The sequence below is a fragment of the Natator depressus genome, chromosome 21 (genome assembly GCF_965152275.1).
Source record: "Natator depressus isolate rNatDep1 chromosome 21, rNatDep2.hap1, whole genome shotgun sequence".
Lineage (NCBI taxonomy): Eukaryota > Metazoa > Chordata > Testudines > Cheloniidae > Natator > Natator depressus.
This window is the reverse complement of record NC_134254.1, coordinates 8494886-8514275: the sequence shown is the minus strand read 5'-3', so window position 1 is coordinate 8514275 and position 19390 is coordinate 8494886. Positions and strand designations below refer to the sequence as shown.

General features: G+C 49.0%; 1 protein-coding gene and 1 long non-coding RNA gene across 2 annotated transcripts; both read right to left on the bottom strand.

Annotated features, from left to right (window-relative positions):
* Positions 1–204: 204 nt before the first annotated feature.
* On the bottom strand, positions 205–5094 carry LOC141975669 (uncharacterized). The gene is made up of 3 exons (XR_012635984.1): positions 3821–5094; positions 3667–3727; positions 205–226 (listed from the first exon to the last, which is right to left on the bottom strand). It is a non-coding gene; the product is annotated as an uncharacterized LOC141975669 (long non-coding RNA).
* A 1305-nt stretch (positions 5095–6399) lies between these two features.
* Positions 6400–18659, bottom strand: FMOD (fibromodulin). The gene is made up of 3 exons (XM_074936075.1): positions 18257–18659; positions 13348–14340; positions 6400–6560 (listed from the first exon to the last, which is right to left on the bottom strand). Exons 2-3 carry the CDS (start codon positions 14333–14335, stop codon positions 6409–6411), a joined length of 1140 nt encoding a protein of 379 aa, XP_074792176.1. The 5' UTR covers positions 14336–14340; positions 18257–18659; the 3' UTR covers positions 6400–6408.
* Between the last annotated feature and the right edge of the window lie 731 nt (positions 18660–19390).

Here is a 19390-nt window from a genome sequence, read left to right as displayed (position 1 = left end):
ATGATCAAGCCGATAAGAAGGGAAGCAACAGAGCAGTGTAGTTGGTGGGGAGGAAACTCATATGGTAACGGGGTGTGCAAAGAAGAGTCAAGGCTAGCCAAAATCAGTTGACATGAGGAAGACACGGATCGCTGGACATGGCGCTCATAAATTTCCGAATATGAGCGGCCAACCCCAGCCTCGAATTTCACATGTGCTGCCTGATGAACACATTTCCTTCCAACTCCTAGACAGAGAGAGAGAGAGGAGTATATTGAGCTCCGGTGTGGTCAGGCACTGGCCTGTTTAAAGGTCTCTCTCCTTATCTGGGTCAGGCTGCAAGCTGTTCCCTTCTTCCTGCACCATGGAGCCGGTACTGTCAGCCCCTCGTGGCGCAAGCTGCAGGAGAGAGACTGCCATTATCTCCCATCTGCTGTTTGTGTAACCGGGGCTCTGCGCACATGTGTCAACGCAATTGGTACTCAGCATTTCCTTACAGCTTTCGCTGCCCCAGTTTCTCTGCCAGGCAGCCTCCTGCCTGGCTGACCTGACTATTCCAGCTGCAACAGCTGCGCTCCTACCTAGGCCCACGCTGGGTACCCACAGGCTCAGGAGTTCTCCACACCTGGACCACTCCCAGCGCTGGCTGAAATCCTTTGACTTCACTGGCCGTGACCCAGATTCTGTGCAGAAGGGATTATCTTGGCTTTTGTGATGGCCGATGTACTCATATTGTGTTTGCTCAGTGGTCCCATTGGTGGGTGAGACTCACTTCTCAGTCCCTTACCCCATCATTTTCCACCTCCAGGGGCTTCCGTTCTTCCCAAGGGGTTGCTGGAATACCATGCGGGCTAGCTCAAAGTGCTAGCAGTTCCCAAGAGCAGAGTGGGGAGTACCCAAGTGCCTGTGGGCCTCATCTCTAGCTGGTCCTGGGAAGCCATGTGAAGAGGCAGTGTGGGCCATGGGGTTGCCCCCACCTGAAGGCAATGGATTTTGGGTGCAGGTAGGAAGGATGGAGAGATGCCGGGCACGGAAAGGCATCCCATTTGGAGGCAGCTGATCCAGATAGTGGTGTGCCAGCATCCAGCCAGTGGCTGTACATTAGGGAGACCAACCTAGAAATCTCTGGGAATCTATTGACTCTTTATCTCAGGCTCGTCCTACCCCCCCCAGGAAGAGCCTGTTTCTTAGGTGAGCCTGGTCTGAAGCACCATTCGCCTCACCCCATCTGCTTCTCCTCTGAAAAAGAGAGGAGCTGTCTATATCACTAGATGCCTGGATTGCTCATGGGCTTGTAGCTCATAGCTGGCCTCTGATCTGCTCTAACCTTGCAGGGTCCAAGGTCCTTTTTCATTTTAACAGGCACTGACAGTGGGTGTGCCTCAGACCTCCCTATCTGCCTCCTGCCTTCCCATGGGATGGGGCCGATGAAGGCTGTCAGGGAGCCCGGATTCATGAATATTCTGGAGAATCCCTGGAGACACATGCCTTGTCCCCAGACTAGATTCTACTAGATACATCTTTCTTCCTTTCTCCTCCTCCTGAGTGCTTGATGGCCCTCCCGTTCTAGCCCACTCCAACCCTCCCAAGCATGGAGCAATCAGCTGGGGGTTTGTGCCCAGTTGTCACTGTTCTGCCATCGACTTCTTGTTGAGTTGGAGGAACTTCAGACTGCAGACTCAGCTCCCACAGGTCTGGCCTTAACCTACCCCATCCTGCAGGGTGCGGATGGTGTTCTTCATCAGGGCTTCGGAGAGGTGCCAGATGGGTGGGTATTTGGGACTGAAAAACTTGGGCAGAACATTCCCAACTCAGCTTAGGCTTTAAAAACAGAGGAAGTTGAATGCAACTGACATGCAGCACTGACACCTAGCGTCAGAAATACAGTGGTGCCTAAAAAGATTTTACTCATCACAGTAAATACGCATTTAAAATCAAGGTGGGCCTTAGCCTGTGAATCACACTGCCTCTCTGATGCCTTGCTTGAAAGCAACACCCCTCAGCCAATGGCTATAGTGAGGGGTGCAGGCAAGACTTAAATTCCCATACAGTATTTCCCAGCACGCCCCCCCATGCCCCGTCCCACTCGGGGCTCCATGCTTCAGCTGCTGGGTGGGGTCTGAGGGCTTCAGCCCCATGGGGCATGCCAGGGCTCAGGGCTTCTGCCTCATGGGTTTGAAACTATTTGCCAGAGCTCTGCTCCAGACAGTTCTGGCTGAATTTAAGCCCTGGGTGCATGGATGTTTTAGCGGTATCCAGAGAGGGTGATGCCACCCCCCCTAAACTCGTTAGCGCAAGGACTCTGTTTACTATATGGGCATGCAGCACCGAGAGCAATTGTGCATTGGGGCCTGTAAGAGCTATTGTAGTAAAATTACTGGCTAATGGGGCTTCTGGCAGAAAGCCTTTACCAGGGCGCTGTCCATGGCTCACTTTCCAGACAGGTCAGTGGTGCTACATGATTTGCATTAATTGACTATCTGACCTTTTAGCCCAGTGGCAGATCTGGTACCTGGTGTGATTGTGTCAGCAGGCTTCTCGTAATTTTGGGGTAGCTGCTGGTTTGTTTGTTTAAAGTAACAACCCCCTCCTCCCAGAAGCCCCCTTCCAGAACCTTTCAGAATAGACAAGAATTAAGATGAGAGCTTGCCAGTCATCACGGAAGAGGGATCCAAGCTGCAAAATTTGCATCCAGAGATGCATTTTCAAAACTCCTGAAGCTCAGGAGTGTTTGGAGCATGGTATTGACTGTAAACTTAGGATCTGGGTTTGGACTCTGTGGTCTCCCTTTTCAACAATGACGAGTGATCTTGGTCACCTCCGTTGTTAGAACCCCAACTTGAGATTCTTAGGAGACTTCCTGATTTTCAGCAAGCGTTGAGGGTCCTGCCCTCTGAAAAAACACGCCCCTTGAAGGTTAACATCTCATGTTCGGTACCCAAAATCACTAGTCACTTTTGAAAATTTAGGCTTAAACCTTTATAAAGTTCTGGAGTGTTTGTTTCAGGCCCATCTCTAATTGCCATCCAGACATTCAGAACTTGGCCTCTCTTTTTTGCATTCCTGAAACACAATCCATGCAATTATAAAAAGGGTTTTATTGATTGGTATGATATCTACAATTCATGCTTTGGTGAGAGTACAGATTCCTTTATATTGTTAGCATGCAGTTTAAATGTGGAGGGTTTAGATGGCCTCTTGAGCTTCCCAAGTACCCCAGAAGGTCACCTGACCCTTGTTCTCTGCCTTGTCCAGTGAACCTAGCTGGTATTTTGGCTTTTGTGGAATTCAAATTCACCGCCAAGATTTTTTTTAAATGGGACCCCAATCTGGGCTGGGGAAAAGGGGTGTTTCAGACCAAAACAGCCCAAGGGGATTGATGCTTAGCGCAGACCGAGCCTTGCTACCCTGTGAGTTCCTCAAGAGAAAAGAGCAAACAATTGTACAGCCAGAGAGTGCCACACTTAACAAACGCAATTAACCACAACGGGAAGGCACAGTGGGAATTTGCAATAAGGGTGAGTCTGGGCAGCTCCTTTCGTTTGATTGCGACATCTGACTGGGCTCACACACAACCATGAAACCAGCTTTCCAGAATCAGATTGTCTGCCTTGAAGCAAAAGCTCACTGAACCAGAGTGAATCCTGCCTGGTATTGTAATGTCAAGGCGGGTCGCATTATAGTTACCATTGACTCTGAATGCCACTTTGTTAAACTGTAGCATTCTTCATCTGCAGCCAAGCAGCACCTGGAAAGAAAGGTATGATCCCTATGTTACGAGCAGTGATTAGCAAAGCTGGATTCCACAGGAGCTGAAAGTAACAAGAACGCTTTTCCTCACCAGCTATGGCTGCTGCACTGTCTCCTCCTGGTCACCTGCAAATTCGTTTGGAGGAGCTGACGCAGGAAAGGTCGCTCAGAGAATGATACTACCCCAAGGAAGCTGCCACCCAAGATCTGCCCTTCTGCTCCCTGGACTGGAAAAGGTTGCTACGTCGTGCCAGAAGTTTATAACTTTCAACTCAGTGCAACTGGGAAACTTAATGCTCTTGCAGCCTTGAAATTCCACTCGTCCCACCCGAAGGGGACAAAGTTTGGCAGGAACTCAGTTATCCAATGCAAACACCCTGCAGAAAAAGGTGGAAATTTAAACTGTAAACCCTGTATATAGTGGAAACCACTTCAAGCCTGGGGGTGCGGCAGCATCCCCCCGCACTCCTAGTTCCAGCACCTATAGGTACTTTGGCATGGCTGGCTGACAGGTCAGGGACAACCCCCCCCACCGCACCCCCCACCTGTGAGCGCTGCTGCCTGGTAAATGTGTCACGTTCACGTGGCTAACTTTGTTTCAGGCGCCTGTCGATCCATCTCTGTTGCTCAGCCACGTATGTGCCTTTTGCTTTGCCCACCGAGGGTGTTTGTGTCTATGAATTAAGAGTTAATACAAAGAGGAGAGGTTAGGTTTGGATCTCCGGCAAAAATCCAGAGTAACACCTCACTGACTTCCATTGGCAGCCACTTCGGTGGCAGGCACGCTATAAATGTTACAGAGAAAGATGAAGGCTAGCATACAATAGGAATGGTCATACGAGCTCAGACCAGGAGGCCATCTGTCTGGTATCTTGTCTCTGACAGTGACCAGTATCAGCGGCTTCACAGCAATGTTCAAGAAATTCCTTCATGGACAATTCTTGGACGAGTTTCCCTTAGCAGTAGTTTCACCCTAACTCCAGCAGTTGCTGGTTAGCCGGTACCTAGAAGCAAGAGGGTTTGTAACCCTTATAGTTTATCTAATGGAGTTGTTCCGGGTTTGACACCACTGTTACAGAGATCAGAATCTGGCCCACGGTCTATCAATTTAAAAACCCACAGCACAGCGTCTCGCTGGCACTAAGATAATTGCCCTCACGCTAAAGCCGCTCTGCCACCCTCTTGCAGTTCAAAAGGGCCATAGGATAAATGGGAACCAGGCTTTATGTATCTATTGGTATTTTTTTTTTTTGGACCAATTCAGCTTGAAACATCCTAGTGGCAAATTCCAGCTAGATGGTGACACCTGGCCACATATCGGGCAATAGGCCGTGTTGGTTTGCCCACATTCTGAGGAGGGAAGGGAAGTGCGGGGCTCAAAAACTAGCCTGCAAACCTTTGAACCAAACAAATCTGCCCCCCCGCCCCCCGCCCACCCCAGCAATTCCCCTTTATAAACCAGCGCCTACATTTTGCTAGCTGCACAGAAGCCTGCAGTGTGTCCTAGGAAGATAGTCCCCTGAAAGTTCAGCAGTCTCAAGTAAGAGGAGACCAGTACATACAGGATGTAAAGTTGCAGATCCTCAGCTGGTGTAAATCAGCATCATTCATAAGAACATAAGCACATAAGAACGGCCAGACTGGGTCAGACCAAAGGTCCATCCAGCCCAGTATCCTGTCTTCCGACAGTGGCCAGTGCCAGGTGCCCCAGAGGGAATGAACAGAACAGGGAATCATCAAGTGATCCATCCCCTGTCGCCTGTTTCCAGCTTCTGGCAAACAAAGGCTAGGGACACCATCCCTGCCCATCCTGGCTAATAGCCATTGATGGACATATCCTCCATGAATTTATCTAGTTCTTTTTTGAACCCTGTTATAGTCTTGGACTTCACAACATCCTCTGGCAAGGAGTTCCACAGGTTGACTGTGCATTTTGTGAAAAAATACTCCCTTTTGTTTGTTTTAAACCTGCTGCCTGAAGTCAATGTGGCTACACCCATTTACACCTGGTGAAGTTCTGACCCATAGATTATTGCAATTTTTCCATTCAAATTTTCCTCTCACCCTTCCTCTCTGCTCCTCTCTTCCACAGTCTCTCTTCAAATGATCCCCATCCTGTCCCATGGCCTGTTCTGTTTTTCCACATCACCTTTTAAAAACTTGAATTCTCCTCCTCCCCTGTCTCTGATCCCTTTACCACAGTTCCTCCTACACAGAACATGAACCCCAAAACTATCCCAGCTGGCATCAAACTTTCAAATCCAATGCATCTGAACGGAGACAACTTGAGTCCCCTCCAGGCAACCCACCCATGCTGGTGGGAGCTGCATGGACATGCGGGCAGCAAGACAATGGTGGGGAATCATCAAGAGAACTGATTGGCTGGTTAGAGAGAGAAAAGTAGGGTTTTTATAGGACAAAGCAGAGACCTGCCTCCATACTGGTGTGACCTGATAAGCTAAAAGGGATAGCAGCTAGTGGGTGGAGTTAATGACATATCCCTTCTACTCTGGCTGCTATTGTGCCACCCATATTACGCTATTGCAGAAGCCAAATCAAACCATCAAGCTGCGTTAAAATGAGAGTGGAGGCCTCCCCCAGCCTGGATTACTGGAACGGGTGTGGTGCTGCCCTGAGGACAGGGGGAGAGCACGGGGGGAGGGGGGGGGTCGGTCGGGGTTAAATCTCAATGACGGCAGCACGTCTCAGGCAGAGGGGGGCATCTGGGGGCACCGCGTTCCTTTGGATCTCATTCCCATCCAGCCGCAAGACCTGGAGCTTGGAAAAGTTCATGACGTCGACGAGTGTGCAGAAGCTGCTGATGGAGAATTCTGCAGGGGGAAAAGGAGACAGAGCACTAAGAGACAGCTGGAGCCCAGAACTCTCTAGCTAGTGTTCATACAGTCCTGACGGGAAAGAGCCATGCCTAGGCTCGATCAGTACTAACAGCACCATGGGTAATAATAGTCATAACAAGTGGACATGACTAGAACACCTAGGCACCATGGGAATACACTTTTTTATACAGTGCATTTTATTGCAATGTTTTGCTCCATAGTGCAGACGCAGGGCCTTTGGAATTCAGTTGAGAACCACTGTGCCCCCTTTGTTGTCCCCCACACACACAAAAAAATCCCTCCCATACCTAAAAACCACACTTGGGCTGTCTCAGTGGGGTTTGGAACATATATTGGACAAGGGCCAAGACTTTCAGAACTGAGTAACGATTTTGAGACACCTTCAGGAGGCCTGATTTTCAGACAGCGCTGAGCGCCTTCTCTCTGCAAATCAGGACCCTTAAAGTTGGGCACCCAACAAACGGAGGCTACCAAAATCACTAGCCATGTCTGAAAGGGCAGAAAATGCCCTGGCCCTGATTCTCCTCTCATTCATTCCTGTGTAAATCAGGAGTCACCCCACTGAAGTCAATGGAATTTCACTCGTGTAGCTGAGGGAGGGTTCAGACCCTGCCCTCCTGTTAACATGGGGAAGGGAAGTAGATTGCAGAGCAGGGCTGGGTCTGTTATCCTTACTTCTAGCAAGATCTGTCTGCTAACAGTGAAGGGGGCTGCTGTGATCCCAATGGGTCACTACTGAGCCACAGCAAACCTTGAAAGCCCCCTGTTGTATTGCGGGCGAGGGTGTGTTTTGGAGAGGGGCATGCTCCAGCTTTCCGTGCAGCCTTTGGGAAGGAAGAGAGCAACCAGGGGGCAGCAAAGCTCCAGGACTTGGTGAAGACTTAACAAATACCTAGCCGGGGAGAGAGAATTTGTTAGCACAGATGTTCCTTGATTAAAGCCGGGGAGGTGACCGCACTGCTCACACGCAGACTTGGGAGAACAGTGAGACTCCATCTCTCCAGCACCACCCAGGGGCAGCGGGACAGGGAATAGGCATTGAGCCGTCCGCTGGCCCTCTGTCGCTCTTTCACAGGGGGAGTAGCCCTGACTAATGGTAAGAGCAGGGAGATGGGAAACGTGAGTTTTATTCCTGCCTCTGCTACTGTTTCACTATGTGTCTTTGGTCAAGTCACTTCATCTCTCACTGCCTCCATTTCCCTGTTGTGACACCCTGTTATTTCTGTTACAGCAGCACAGTGTTGCCGCACGTACTGATAAAATGGACTTGCATATAAGTGCCAAGCACACCATTACAGAGAACTTTACAAGAAGTACAAATATGCTGTGGAAATAGAACTGATGTATTTGTAAGTACATGTACAAGTTCTTTCAATCCCCGTATTATAAGAATTAAGCTTATAATAGCTTATCTGTTTTTTCTTTGGACGCTGATCCATCACAGAGTTGTTGCTGCAGAAAAGTATCCATACAAGGGGGTTTCCCCAGGGGCTGCGAACAAATCTCCCCATTGCAGCTGGGCCGGGGAGCGGGTCTCCCGCTGCCGGTTGCATTGACCAATCAGAAACGAAGGTTGGGGGCGGGGGCAAGGCTGCCACCCTCCCTGGCTAGTGCAACAGCGGGGCCAACGGAAAAAAGCCCTGGTAGCCGGCACTCAAGGCTTGAAACCCCTAAGCTGGGACAATGGGTTCTGGGGGCCAGCCAGATTCTGGGACAGTTGGGAGGGATGTGATGGTTTCAAACAGCTATTTTGAAAAAGTATTTGCAGATAAAAAAAGTTATTTATTCTTTAAGTACCTTTAAAATGTATTTAAATTCAAGTACTAAGTACAGAAAAGTTAAAGTACTTAAGTACTAGTATGTAGAGTACCCCGACATACTTACCTACATGGGAACACTGCAGTAGCATCTAAAGGCTCCAACCAAGATCCAAGCCCCATTGTGTTAAGTGCCGTACATACACATAGTGAGAGACAGCCCTTGCCCTAAAGAGCTTCAGAAGACAAGACAGTCAGTGGGTGAGAAGGTTAAATGACTTGCCCAAAAGTCACACAGCTTGTCCGTGGCAAAGCCAGGGGTCAAACCAATCTCTCCCGAAACCTAGTTCAATGCCCCATCCACTGGACCACACTGCCTCAGCTTCAGTCATTAGGATTTGTAAAGTTCTTTGAGATCCTTGGATGATGACACTAAAGACAAAGTGATATTGTCCATCGGAGATGAGTCACAGGGAGAACGTCTTCCATCCAGGAGATCATAACATCATTATCTTAAAAGCTCAGCAGAGGCCAGGTCTGTGTTAAAACAAAACACTGCCTCTCGATTCTGTCGATCTTCAGCATTCCTCATTCACTACAGGGAAATAAAGGTCTTCAGAGAACCCCACTGAATATTTTCAAGTTCAGCTGCAAAAACAGCCGTAAAAATGCATGACTAAATAAACAGAAGGGGTTGAGCGCCAGCACGATTTAACACCATCTATGTGCAGACTCAACAACTGCACACGTTGAAAGCAAACATTTGGGAGTCTGTTCTCGTTTTGCATCTCTGTCAGTTCCCCAGTGCAGGGCTACGCATGTCCCTTAAAACAGTTGATGGCATCACGAACACTTAATTTAAGTAAGTGATCCAGGCAGCCACGGCTTGTTGCTCAGGTTTCTCTGATATTACAGAGCATCCGGATCGCAGGGCTTGTCAGGGGAGCGAAGCAGGAATGGATTTTTCCAGGCATTCAGCTTAAAAAAATATATGTTCCATTTGTTTTCTTATTTCAGTGAATTTCGCCCTGGTGAAAGATGCCAGATTGGTTCTGGAGATGAAAGGCTTCTGTTTAACCACAGAACCTCAGCAGCACAGGAAATGACAGGGCAAGCTTCCCACACATGATGCTTCCACTAACCTGGTGGGGCCTCTTTTGGGGTGCCTGCCTTAAGTGCTTTGGAACCCCCCAATTTCTTAAAAAATGGATTTACCCTCACAACACTGCCGTGAGGTAGGGCCATGCTCTTATCTGCATCAAACAGTTGGCAAAGCAAGGCAAAAGAGACCAAGGGCTTGTTGACATGAAAAATAATCCAGAAAAAGTTAGGATATGAATTTAAAGCAGATTAACTATTCCTGATTCACTCCATGTGTGGATGTTCTTATTTCGGAATAGGAATGCCTTATTCTGAATTAGCGTAATCCACCTTGGAGGTAAACTGAAATAAATAGGAGTTAGGCACCTAAATATCTTTGAGGATCTGCGTGCAAGCTCTTTGGGGCAGGGCTGTCTCTTACCATGAGTCTATGCAGCCCCTAGTACAATAGGGTCCCGATCTCGGTTGGGTCTATAAGCAAGACAATAATAAATAATAAGATGAAACCTCTTCAGTGTACTGAACATCCTTCAGAAAATAACATTCATGACTTATGGTCAGCAACGGACCTAGGCTGGATTCAAAGTGGTGACTGTCAGGTTAAAGGTTCCGGAACCCCCCAAAATAGCACATTTAGAATCTCAGACAAGATTTTTCCAGTTGCCTTTTAGGGGGGAACCAAATTTTGAACAGGAACGTTGCTCCTGTGACTTGGATATTTTGGAGAGAAATCTAGATGCTGACATGAGACTTTCCGACGTGAAAGTATCTGCCTATTACATCCAAGCTGCTTTGGGTAATCCAAGGTTTTAGAATAAACAGGCCCAAAGCTGAATTCCCCGGTGCTGCCAAATTGGAGAAATTTTAAAGAGCTGCTGATGGCAGAAGTTTAGTGGATCCCAGTAAGGAGGGAGAGAGAGAGAGGCAGACTGAAAGAAGAAAGATGCTTGGTTTTGTCTGGTCCTTTCTATGTGTCTTCTTGGGATCCCTCTGAATGAAGAGTCATCTGTGGAACACGGTAACCTTTGTGTACTGGTTACTGGAGCCCATGATATGGGTTGCTTCAGTAACATGCTGTCACGGACTGAAGGCTTCCTCCTTCCCGTATTTGTTCCATGTGTGTTGGGAATAGCTGGAGATATTATTAACTAAGTGGCCAGCATGCAAGCTACAGTTTAGGGTTGCATCCCCTCTCCAGTCTGGACCCGCAGAGCTTCCATTAATGGCAGTTGGTTTCTGGGGACCAAGAAGTGACTTTAGGAATGGAAAAGGAGAGGTGGCCAACAACTTTCCAACCAGGAGATGCTGCCCCTACAGATGGGACTTCTGCTGCGGCTAGTGACAAGTGGTGTAATGGCCGTATCAAAGTCACAGACAGCACGTGCGAGGGAGTCCTCTGAATGAGACCTCACACAGCACCTGGTGTCTCTTGCAACATGGTACACCACTGTCCCAGTGAACCAGACTAATTCCTTGGCTCCGTCACTTCCCATTCAGCTGTGTCCATGCTACATTGCAGTGGTGTCTGGAAACTCCATAGCCCCTTAGAACAGTGGTTCTTAACCAGGGGCCCAGAGCCCCCTCAGGGCCACGAGCAGGTTTCAGGGGGTCTGCCAAGCAGGGCCGCCATTAGACGTGCTGGGGCCCGAGGTAGAAAGCCAAAGCTCCACCATCTGGGGCTGAAGCCAAAGTCTGACCAACTTAGCTTCACAGGGCCCTCTATGGCGTGGGGCCCCAGGAAATTGCCCCTAACTCTGGCCCTGGCTTTTATATGCAGAAAACCAGTTACTGTGGCACAGATGGGCCGTGGAATTTTTATAGCGTGTTGAGGGGGGCCTCAGAAAGAAAAACATTGAGAACCCCTGCCTTCGAATGTAATGTGCACCAGTAAAGAGGAAGCAGACAGAAGCTCAGCATTGAGCAGGGCAGGGGGAGCCTACAGCAGCAGTCATCAAAGCCTGGCGATGCTGGTCCTGCTGGAGAACTGCTGGTCAAGAAAGACTATTTATCCTGTGCACAAATCTCTGATCTAGGATGGCTCAGGGACTGCCAATGTGAGCAGATACAAGAATCCCTGTGACAACACAGACCCTGTTACCCCCAGCCCCAACTGACCCCAGCACGAACCCCATCATCCCACCCTGATGGAGACCCTCCCTCAGACATTTGCTCAGGCTTTCGTGTCAGTATTACCCAGGCCCCCCCCAGCTAAATCCACACTGGAGTTTCTTGGACAGTGCAGATGGATTTAGTCCCTGTGCCGAGGAGGCTGCCGGAAAGGCCAGGCAGCAGCTCTCACTAATTGTAATGATGATGCATGCTCGGAGCAGCAGGGCGGAAGAGATGCACTGTGGTGCTTTAGCACCCCAGGGAGAGGAGCATCACTATTTTTGGCTTCCGAGCCAGTAATGTCAAGAAGCCAGTGCTCCAGGCCAGGAATGGATACAGGATTAAGTTAGGCAGAAGCCCAAATGCATAGACACAAGTGGACTGCATGGGCCAAATGCAAGCTGGAGTGAGTTGGTGCAACTCCCATGGGTCAAATCAGTCTTGGTGTAAATGACAGAGTATGTTACGAGGTGCATGTAAGTGCAAAGTAGCAAACCTTGCGCTGATCTGGCATTCAGAAAGCAGCCTTTGCCCATGCACGTAAATGGGTAGGTGCACCTATACCATTACCCATATTCCCAGAGTTAGCTTCAGGTCTGGTGTAAGCAGACACAGTCTCCATTAGGTTTAATAGGAGTTGTGCTTACTCTTCTGGTCTGAATCTGGGCCCTGCAGACTTGCACGCCCACTGAGTGCCAAAGCGTGGCATAAGTTACACCACTTTGCCACTTACCCCTCCTTCCTGATCAAATCTATGTCCTCTGGACCCAATTCTGCTCCCACCCACACCATTGACTTCAGTGGAGTCACTCCCCATTTACACCCACGTAAGTGAGAATGGAATCAGGTGCATCACTTGCACCACAGTTACATCCCAGTGCAGGGAACCAAATGTAGGTCTCTAGGGTTATTCATCTGTGCACCAGCGTGAGGGGGGAGGACAGAATATTGTCTTTCACCTGCCATACAAAGGATGAGTTTCTTTCTCTTCTTTTCACAACTTTTCTGTTGTGCTTTTTTACTCTTTTCACAACAAAAGTTCATATAAAGAAACCACATGGGCGCACAGCTGGGTCCCAAATAACTGTGTTTACTCGATATACACAAACACGCCAGTCTTAGCCACCTACACGCTGCTGCTCTCACTGGCTTCTAATATGGAGGACACAGTGAGTGCCAGGACAGGGTTCTCAAAACATTTAAAGTGATACGATCCTATTCGGATACACTATACTTTCTGGTGTCCTCTTCTCTCGGTGGCATCCCCCATCCTCCGTGCAGCCACATCATTTGTACCTAAAATGACCTTTGTCACCTGATCTCTGATAATTTAATTCAGCTAGTATTTTTTTTTAATCATTAATGTATCTCAATCTCGTTAGTTCTTCACCTTTAAATTCCCTGTGGAGTTCTACCTCATCTTGCAGAATTTAAAAAGATAATCTCACAGACATGAGAAAGACTTCCACTGAGCAAAAGGATAACACCTTGCACTTACCAGAGCACCGTGCATCCCAGCATCTCAGAGCACTTCACAAAAGTACCATGTAGATGGGGCAAACAGGGGCACAGAGTAGGGAAGTGACTGTCCTAAGGCCACATAAGAAATCAGTGGTATAGACCGCAATGGAATTCAGGTTTTCTGAGTTCTGGTCCCTCTGCTCAGGCCATTAGACCAGGCCGCGTCCAACAAATAGTGCCAGAACCTGGCTCCCCATCTCCCTACCCCTTGTCCTGACCATTGACAATGGGACCCCCTAGCATCAAGAGGTTGCGGTTGGGATGCTGCTCACCATTGATTTGGTTCCCTTGGAGATAGAGGTTCTCGAGGTTGGTGCTAACCCGGGGGATCTTCTGGAGCCTGTTATAAGACAGATCGAGCTCTAGGATGCTGCTGGTGTTGAAGGTGTTGGAGGAGAGCCCTTCATTGGTCAGGCTGTTATGGGACAGCCTGATATAGAGCAGCTTGGGGGACACCTTGAAATACTCATCGGGGATGGTGTAGATGTAGTTGTGCTCTAGGTAGAGCTGCTCAAGAGAGCTTGGGAGGCCATCAGGGAGCTTCCTGAGGTGATTGTAGCTCAGGTCAACAAGGATCAAGGACTTTAACCCTTTGAAAGATGCTCCTATATCATGGATCTGGTTGTGGCTGAGATACAGGGCAGTGAGGTTCTCCAACCCCTCCAGAGCATTGGATGGGATCCTGGTGATCTGATTGTAAGCCAGGTGGAGTTCTCTCAGGGACCTGGGCAGGGGGCTGGGCATCTTAGTCAGGTTGTTGTTATCCAGATACAGCCTCTCCAGGTTCTTGAGCTTGGCAAAGACCTTCTTGCCCATCTTCTCACTGGTTATCTGGTTGCCATGCAGCGCAATCCATTCCAGCGTCGTGGCGTTGTCGAAAGCCCCCTCTTGGACGGTGGTGATCTGGTTGCTCTGGAAGTAGACGTACTTCATTCTGGAAGGCACAAAGGGAAGGTACCTCAGGTTGCGGCTGTCGCAGTACAATGCTGTGGAGAAGTTGGGGGGGCAGTCGCACTCCTGGGGGCATTCCCGGGAAATGGGTTCAGGGTTGGGCTCCGCAAAGGAGGACCCAGGCGGGACATAAGAGTAAGGGGGGACCTCATCCTCGTAGTACGGCATGTAGTTATAGGACAACGCCTGGCTGCGACGGTACTGATGCATCCAGTACATATCTTCTTCGTCTTCATACTGGCCCAGGGAGACCCCACACAGCCCAGCTACTATCAGGACAGAAGCCCAGTGCATTGTGCAGAACCTCATGGAACCTGTATAGAAGTGGGAAAAATATGAGCAACTTTAGGTCAGGCACAAGTGACTAGAAATAGGAAGCAGGCGGGTGTTTATCATGGGGCCTGGAGCATTGGAGAGGGAACAAGGCGACCTGGGTTCTATTCCTGACTCTGTCACTGGTTTTCTGAGTGACCTTGGACAAGTCACTTCCCTTCTTGGCATTTCAGTACAAATGGGGATAATGACACTGACCTCCTTTGTAAAGTGCTTTGAGGTCTGCTAATGACAAGTGCTGTATAAGAGCCAGGTGTTATTATCATACCATTGTGGGTGGGGGCCCTTGAGCGGCAGTAATAGAGAGAGCTGGATCCAATTCACCACCCTTTCATTTGCTTTTTGTGAACATTCATGCCAGTGACATTTTGATCATGATAACTTATTTATTATTAATTATTATTATTATTATTATTTTATTATTACAATAGTGTCTATAGATGCTACAAATGAGATTGGAGCCCCATTGTGCTCAGAGCTGTACATTGTAAGAGTTCCTGATCCTAGTATATATAGACAAGAAGTACACAGGACGGAGGAGAGACAGAGACAGCAGGTCAGTGAGGAGCTGAGAAGAGAACCCAAGTCTCCTGACATTGCAAATATATTTAATGCACATGGACCTGTATAAAGATTTGCATTATGAGTGGTTGCTTGGAAGCTCTTTAGGCGTCACCCACTCAGGAAGCAGAAACAATACCTTGTGACTTAAGTGACCAATTAGACCCCATGAATAGCAATTGTCTGAAGTGACAAATAGTCACGATGAAACCCAGAGGCTGAAGTAACCATTCATCATCGACTTTTGCATCGCAAACACATTTACTAAGATCAAAGTCTATTCATGGATAATTTACAAGCAGAAGAAAAGGGGCTAAATTAGTGGCATGAAATTGTTGCTCTTAATATTTCATCAGGCTGCAGTCACAGACCCAGGCACCTGGACGCAATGAGACAAAGCCTGTTTGGCTGGGGAGGAGGGGTGACCTACTGGAGAGGGCTTTGGATCGAGACTCAGGAAACCTGGCATTCCTGGCTTTGTCACAGGCGACTTTCGTGACTTGGGGAAGTGACTTAATCTGTCCCGTGCCTCAGTTCCACATCTGTAAAATGGGGTTAATGGAATCATAGATTCCTAGAAGATTAGGGTTGGAAGAGGCCTCAGGAGGTCATCTAGTCCCACCCCCTGCTCAGAGCAGGACCAACCCCTACTAAATCGTCCCAGCCAGAGCTTTGTCAAGCCGGGCCTTAAAAACCTCTAAGGATGGAGATTCCACCACCTCCCTAGATAACCCATTCCAGTGCTTCACCACCCTCCTCGTGAAACAGTGTTTCCCAATATCCAACCTAGAGCTCCCCCACTGCAACTTGAGACCATTGCTCCTTGTTCTGTCATCTGCTACCACTACTGAGAACAGCCAAGCTCCATCCTCTTTGCAACCCCCCCTCAGGTAGTTGAAGGCTGCTATCAAATCCTCCCTCACTCTTCTCTTCTGCAAACTAAACAAGCCCTACCTACATAATACTGCCCTACCTTGCCATTAACGACAGTAGGTTTTGGCACACCATGGCCATGAGGGCCATATAACCACCCACACAGTGATTTACACTCTTTCCTTAATTCTGCATGCATAGAACAGCATGCAAGGAAGAGTTTGGAAAGCATCTGGGAAATACCCCAGGCTGCACTGAGCAGGGGAGGTTAAAGGGATGAGAGCAGGTTCAGTCCTTCACCTCCTTCTCTTACACGCCAGGACCTCGGGGCAGTGGTAACACAATGGGAGCAGGCTGAGTCCCTCAAATCAGCGAGCAAACTCCCAGTGGGGGCAGGACTGGGCTCACCCACCCAGAGGGGAGGGGAGAATGACCCTGGAGACGGAGGCATCTTCCAGTACGTACCACTTCATCAACACTCAACGGCCTGGCCTTATTGTCTCAGAGTGACCAGCGTGATGGAGAGTGGGCTGCTCCCAGAGGCTTCCAGCTACTCTGAGCATTGGGAGTCCAACTTAATGTTAAGGTCTGTTCTGCGGAGGGAGAAGGCTGCCCTTTTGCTTACAGCACTGGCCTGGGCTTTAGGAGACCGGGCTTCAACTCCCATCTCTGCCACCGTCTTCCTGCGTCACCTTATCTCGCTCTGGGCCTCAGTTCCCTATCTGGAAATGGGGATAGCAATAACACTTCCCATTCTTTCTCTGTCTGGAGTATTTAGACTGTAAGCTTTGTGGGACAAGGACCGTCACTGCCCGTATGTACAGCACCTAGCGCAATTGGGCTGCGCTCTTGGCCGGTGCTACTATAATCCAAGTAAGGGTGGAAGATCAGAGGTCCCCTTGCAGGCATGCCCAGGCCCTTGCAAAGCTGTGAAATTGGTGCCTGCTGGACATTCTGATCTGGATTTGCTGCCCCTGCAGTGCAGACAGCCTGTCCAAACTGCGGCTTTGGCAGGGGCGTCCCCAGACTAATTATCACAGGAGGCCTCTGGGTTACTTGTAGCAGGCCTCACAGCATCCATAGCCCTGACTCAGACATACATACAGAACAGAGCTACAGGAAGGGGGGGATATTTATAGCTCCAGCCCTAATGAGGAATCCCGGCACTCCAGACAAAGAGGGTACAGTCCTGCTCTGAGCCAGACTGCGCATCGCCACCTAGGCACACTGCTGGCTGGCAGGCTGCTCGTGTGGGAAGAAAAGAGGGATTGAAACACTCCGTGGCTGGGCTCTTGGGTTTCTTCCATTTTCCATACCTACAGGAGTTCCTGCAGCCGATGGGGCCAGTGAAACGTGGTGCATTACTGAGTCTGTGTGCGGTGCAGGAGCTTGGCATGCAGGCTGCTTCAGAGAGCAGCTCTCCTCCTCCTCCCATTCCAGGGGTACCTTGACTGGTAAAATACTACTCCTGCTTCCCAATAAATGGGCTTCCTCCACCCCCAATAAAGGCCATCTTTCCCACTGTACAGCACCATTCCTCGGGGGTCTGTCCCCCCTATTTGGCACAATTCCTAGGGGTTCTGTCCCCCCTTATTTGGCACAATTCCTAGGGGGTCTGCCCCAATTCCTAGGTCTCTCCCACTATGTGGAACTTTTCCTAAGGGGGAATCTCCACTATACACTATTGTTCCTAGGGGTACCTTCCTGCAAGTACACACCATTCTGAGATGGTCTTTTCCCCAATCTACCCGCTCCTAAGGAGTCTCTCTTGCATATACAGCACAGTTTCCCTCTGTCCAATGCCAAGTCCACAGAGTTTGGCTCTCAACCTACAGCCCCCTTCCTTTAGGGAGCTTTCCACTGTCCAACTCCATTTCTACAGTGGGGTCTGTATCCCTTTCATGTGTAGGATAAAACAAGTTTAACATCTTCATCTGTCAGCATGAATAAGCTGGTCCCATTCCACTGACTGCTAGTCTAACTGGGATTGTGCTGCATAGGGCACCTTGCTGGAACAACCAGAGTCGGACAGCATGAGCTTCATCCATCCCCATCATTGCCACCTTCTCACCCTGTTAACCCGGTAATATCCTTCATCTAGAACCCAATGCAGAGCCAGGTAGATGTTGTGCTGGGTGGAGTAGGTGGTGGTTGGGGGTCTGGAGGCTGGAGTCTGGCATGAATCTGTCTGTCTAGCTTGTCTCACCCCTCCCTAACAAGTCACCAATGAAAAATGGCATTGTTAATAAGGGCGAAAGCTCCCCCAGTAGTAACCAAAGCAGCCCTTGAGGCTCAGACCTGTGCCATCCATGTCATTGGCGTGTGATTCACAGGGCTCCCTGTGTCAGCATCGTGCCACCGGCATGGCGAGGGGGTTGCATTCCCTCTGCGGTGCAGGTATGCAAACAAATAATAAAAAAAAAAAGGCAGCATAACCCATGATAAATACAGAAATCAACTTACCAGACCCAGAGTCCCTTTTCCAAAGCCTCAGTGTTCGTCTGCCTGATCTCCTGTGTATTAAAGAGCATGTGTGTGTCTCAATTTGCCAGGGTTGGTGCCCGCCCCGCAGTCCTGATCAAATAGTGTGCTTGCAGGTCATGGGCACTGCAAGGTTTTTCTTCTGGAGTGACCTCCCAGCAGCAGACAGTTTGCAGACTCGAGTGAAGATACCCTACCACTGCCTGACTTTATAAATAACCTGCTTTTTCTCTCTCCTCTCTCTCACTCTCGTGTCTTTCCTTGGAGAGGCGTTGGCAGTTTCCAGCCTCTCTCTGTTTAACAAGTTAGTGGAACTGTGGGTGTTGTTTTGTAAAAGACTTTTCCTAGGTCTCCTGCATTTCTCATCAAACAGAGACGATGAGGCCGCTTTAAAAAAAAAACGGGCTTTGGGTGGGGGGAGACGCTGAGGATGAACGGCTTCGAAACAAAGCATCTTTCACGTTTTCACTGCGGGTGGGGAGAGCTGGCAGAATGGCACACAGGCTGCATCCCTTGGCTCTGGGTCACCAGCGAACCTTGATATTTTATTTTTCTACTATTAAATAGGAATGTATCATAGAAATATTTATTCTAATGAAGCAGCATCCAAGGTACATAAGCTCCATACCAAAAACCTAATGTAACCCTAAGAATTTGTTTTCACCTGCTGCTGAAAGGTGCCAGGTTGACAGTCCTGCTAGCTGGAGTCCTCTGTCAAGCCACATGAGAAGCAACATAGTTTCTTGCTTAGATACTGTGGGGAAGGATGCCCGAGAAGTATCTAAGACACACAGCACATAGACCAGGACTTGGGAGTCCTGGGTTTCTATCCATCCTTTTATGATCCCATTACTGTAATATCTGGGCATCTTACCATCTTTAATCTTTATCACATGCCTGTGCAGCAGGGCCGCGCTACCGTCCCCATTTTACAGATGGGGGACCTGAGGCCCAGAGACATTTAGGACTTGTCTCCACTTGAACATTAATCTGGAACAAGGTAAGCTGCTAATTTAAAGTGGATTCACTGTTCTTGATTAACTCCACATGTGGATGCCCTTATTCCACGTGCAAAGTGGAATAACTCCCCTGTAGACAAGCCCGAAGGCACTTGCC

What these genes read in the sequence shown, in the direction of transcription:
- FMOD (XM_074936075.1), bottom strand. Translation starts at nt 14,335, where the DNA reads ATGAGGTTCTGCACAATGCACTGGGCTTCTGTCCTGATAGTAGCTGGG. An exon ending in CCAAGGGAACCAAATCAATG is followed by an intron (nt 6,561 to 13,347) that starts GTGAGCAGCATC and finishes TTCCCCCTGCAG; the next exon opens with AATTCTCCATCAGCAGCTTC.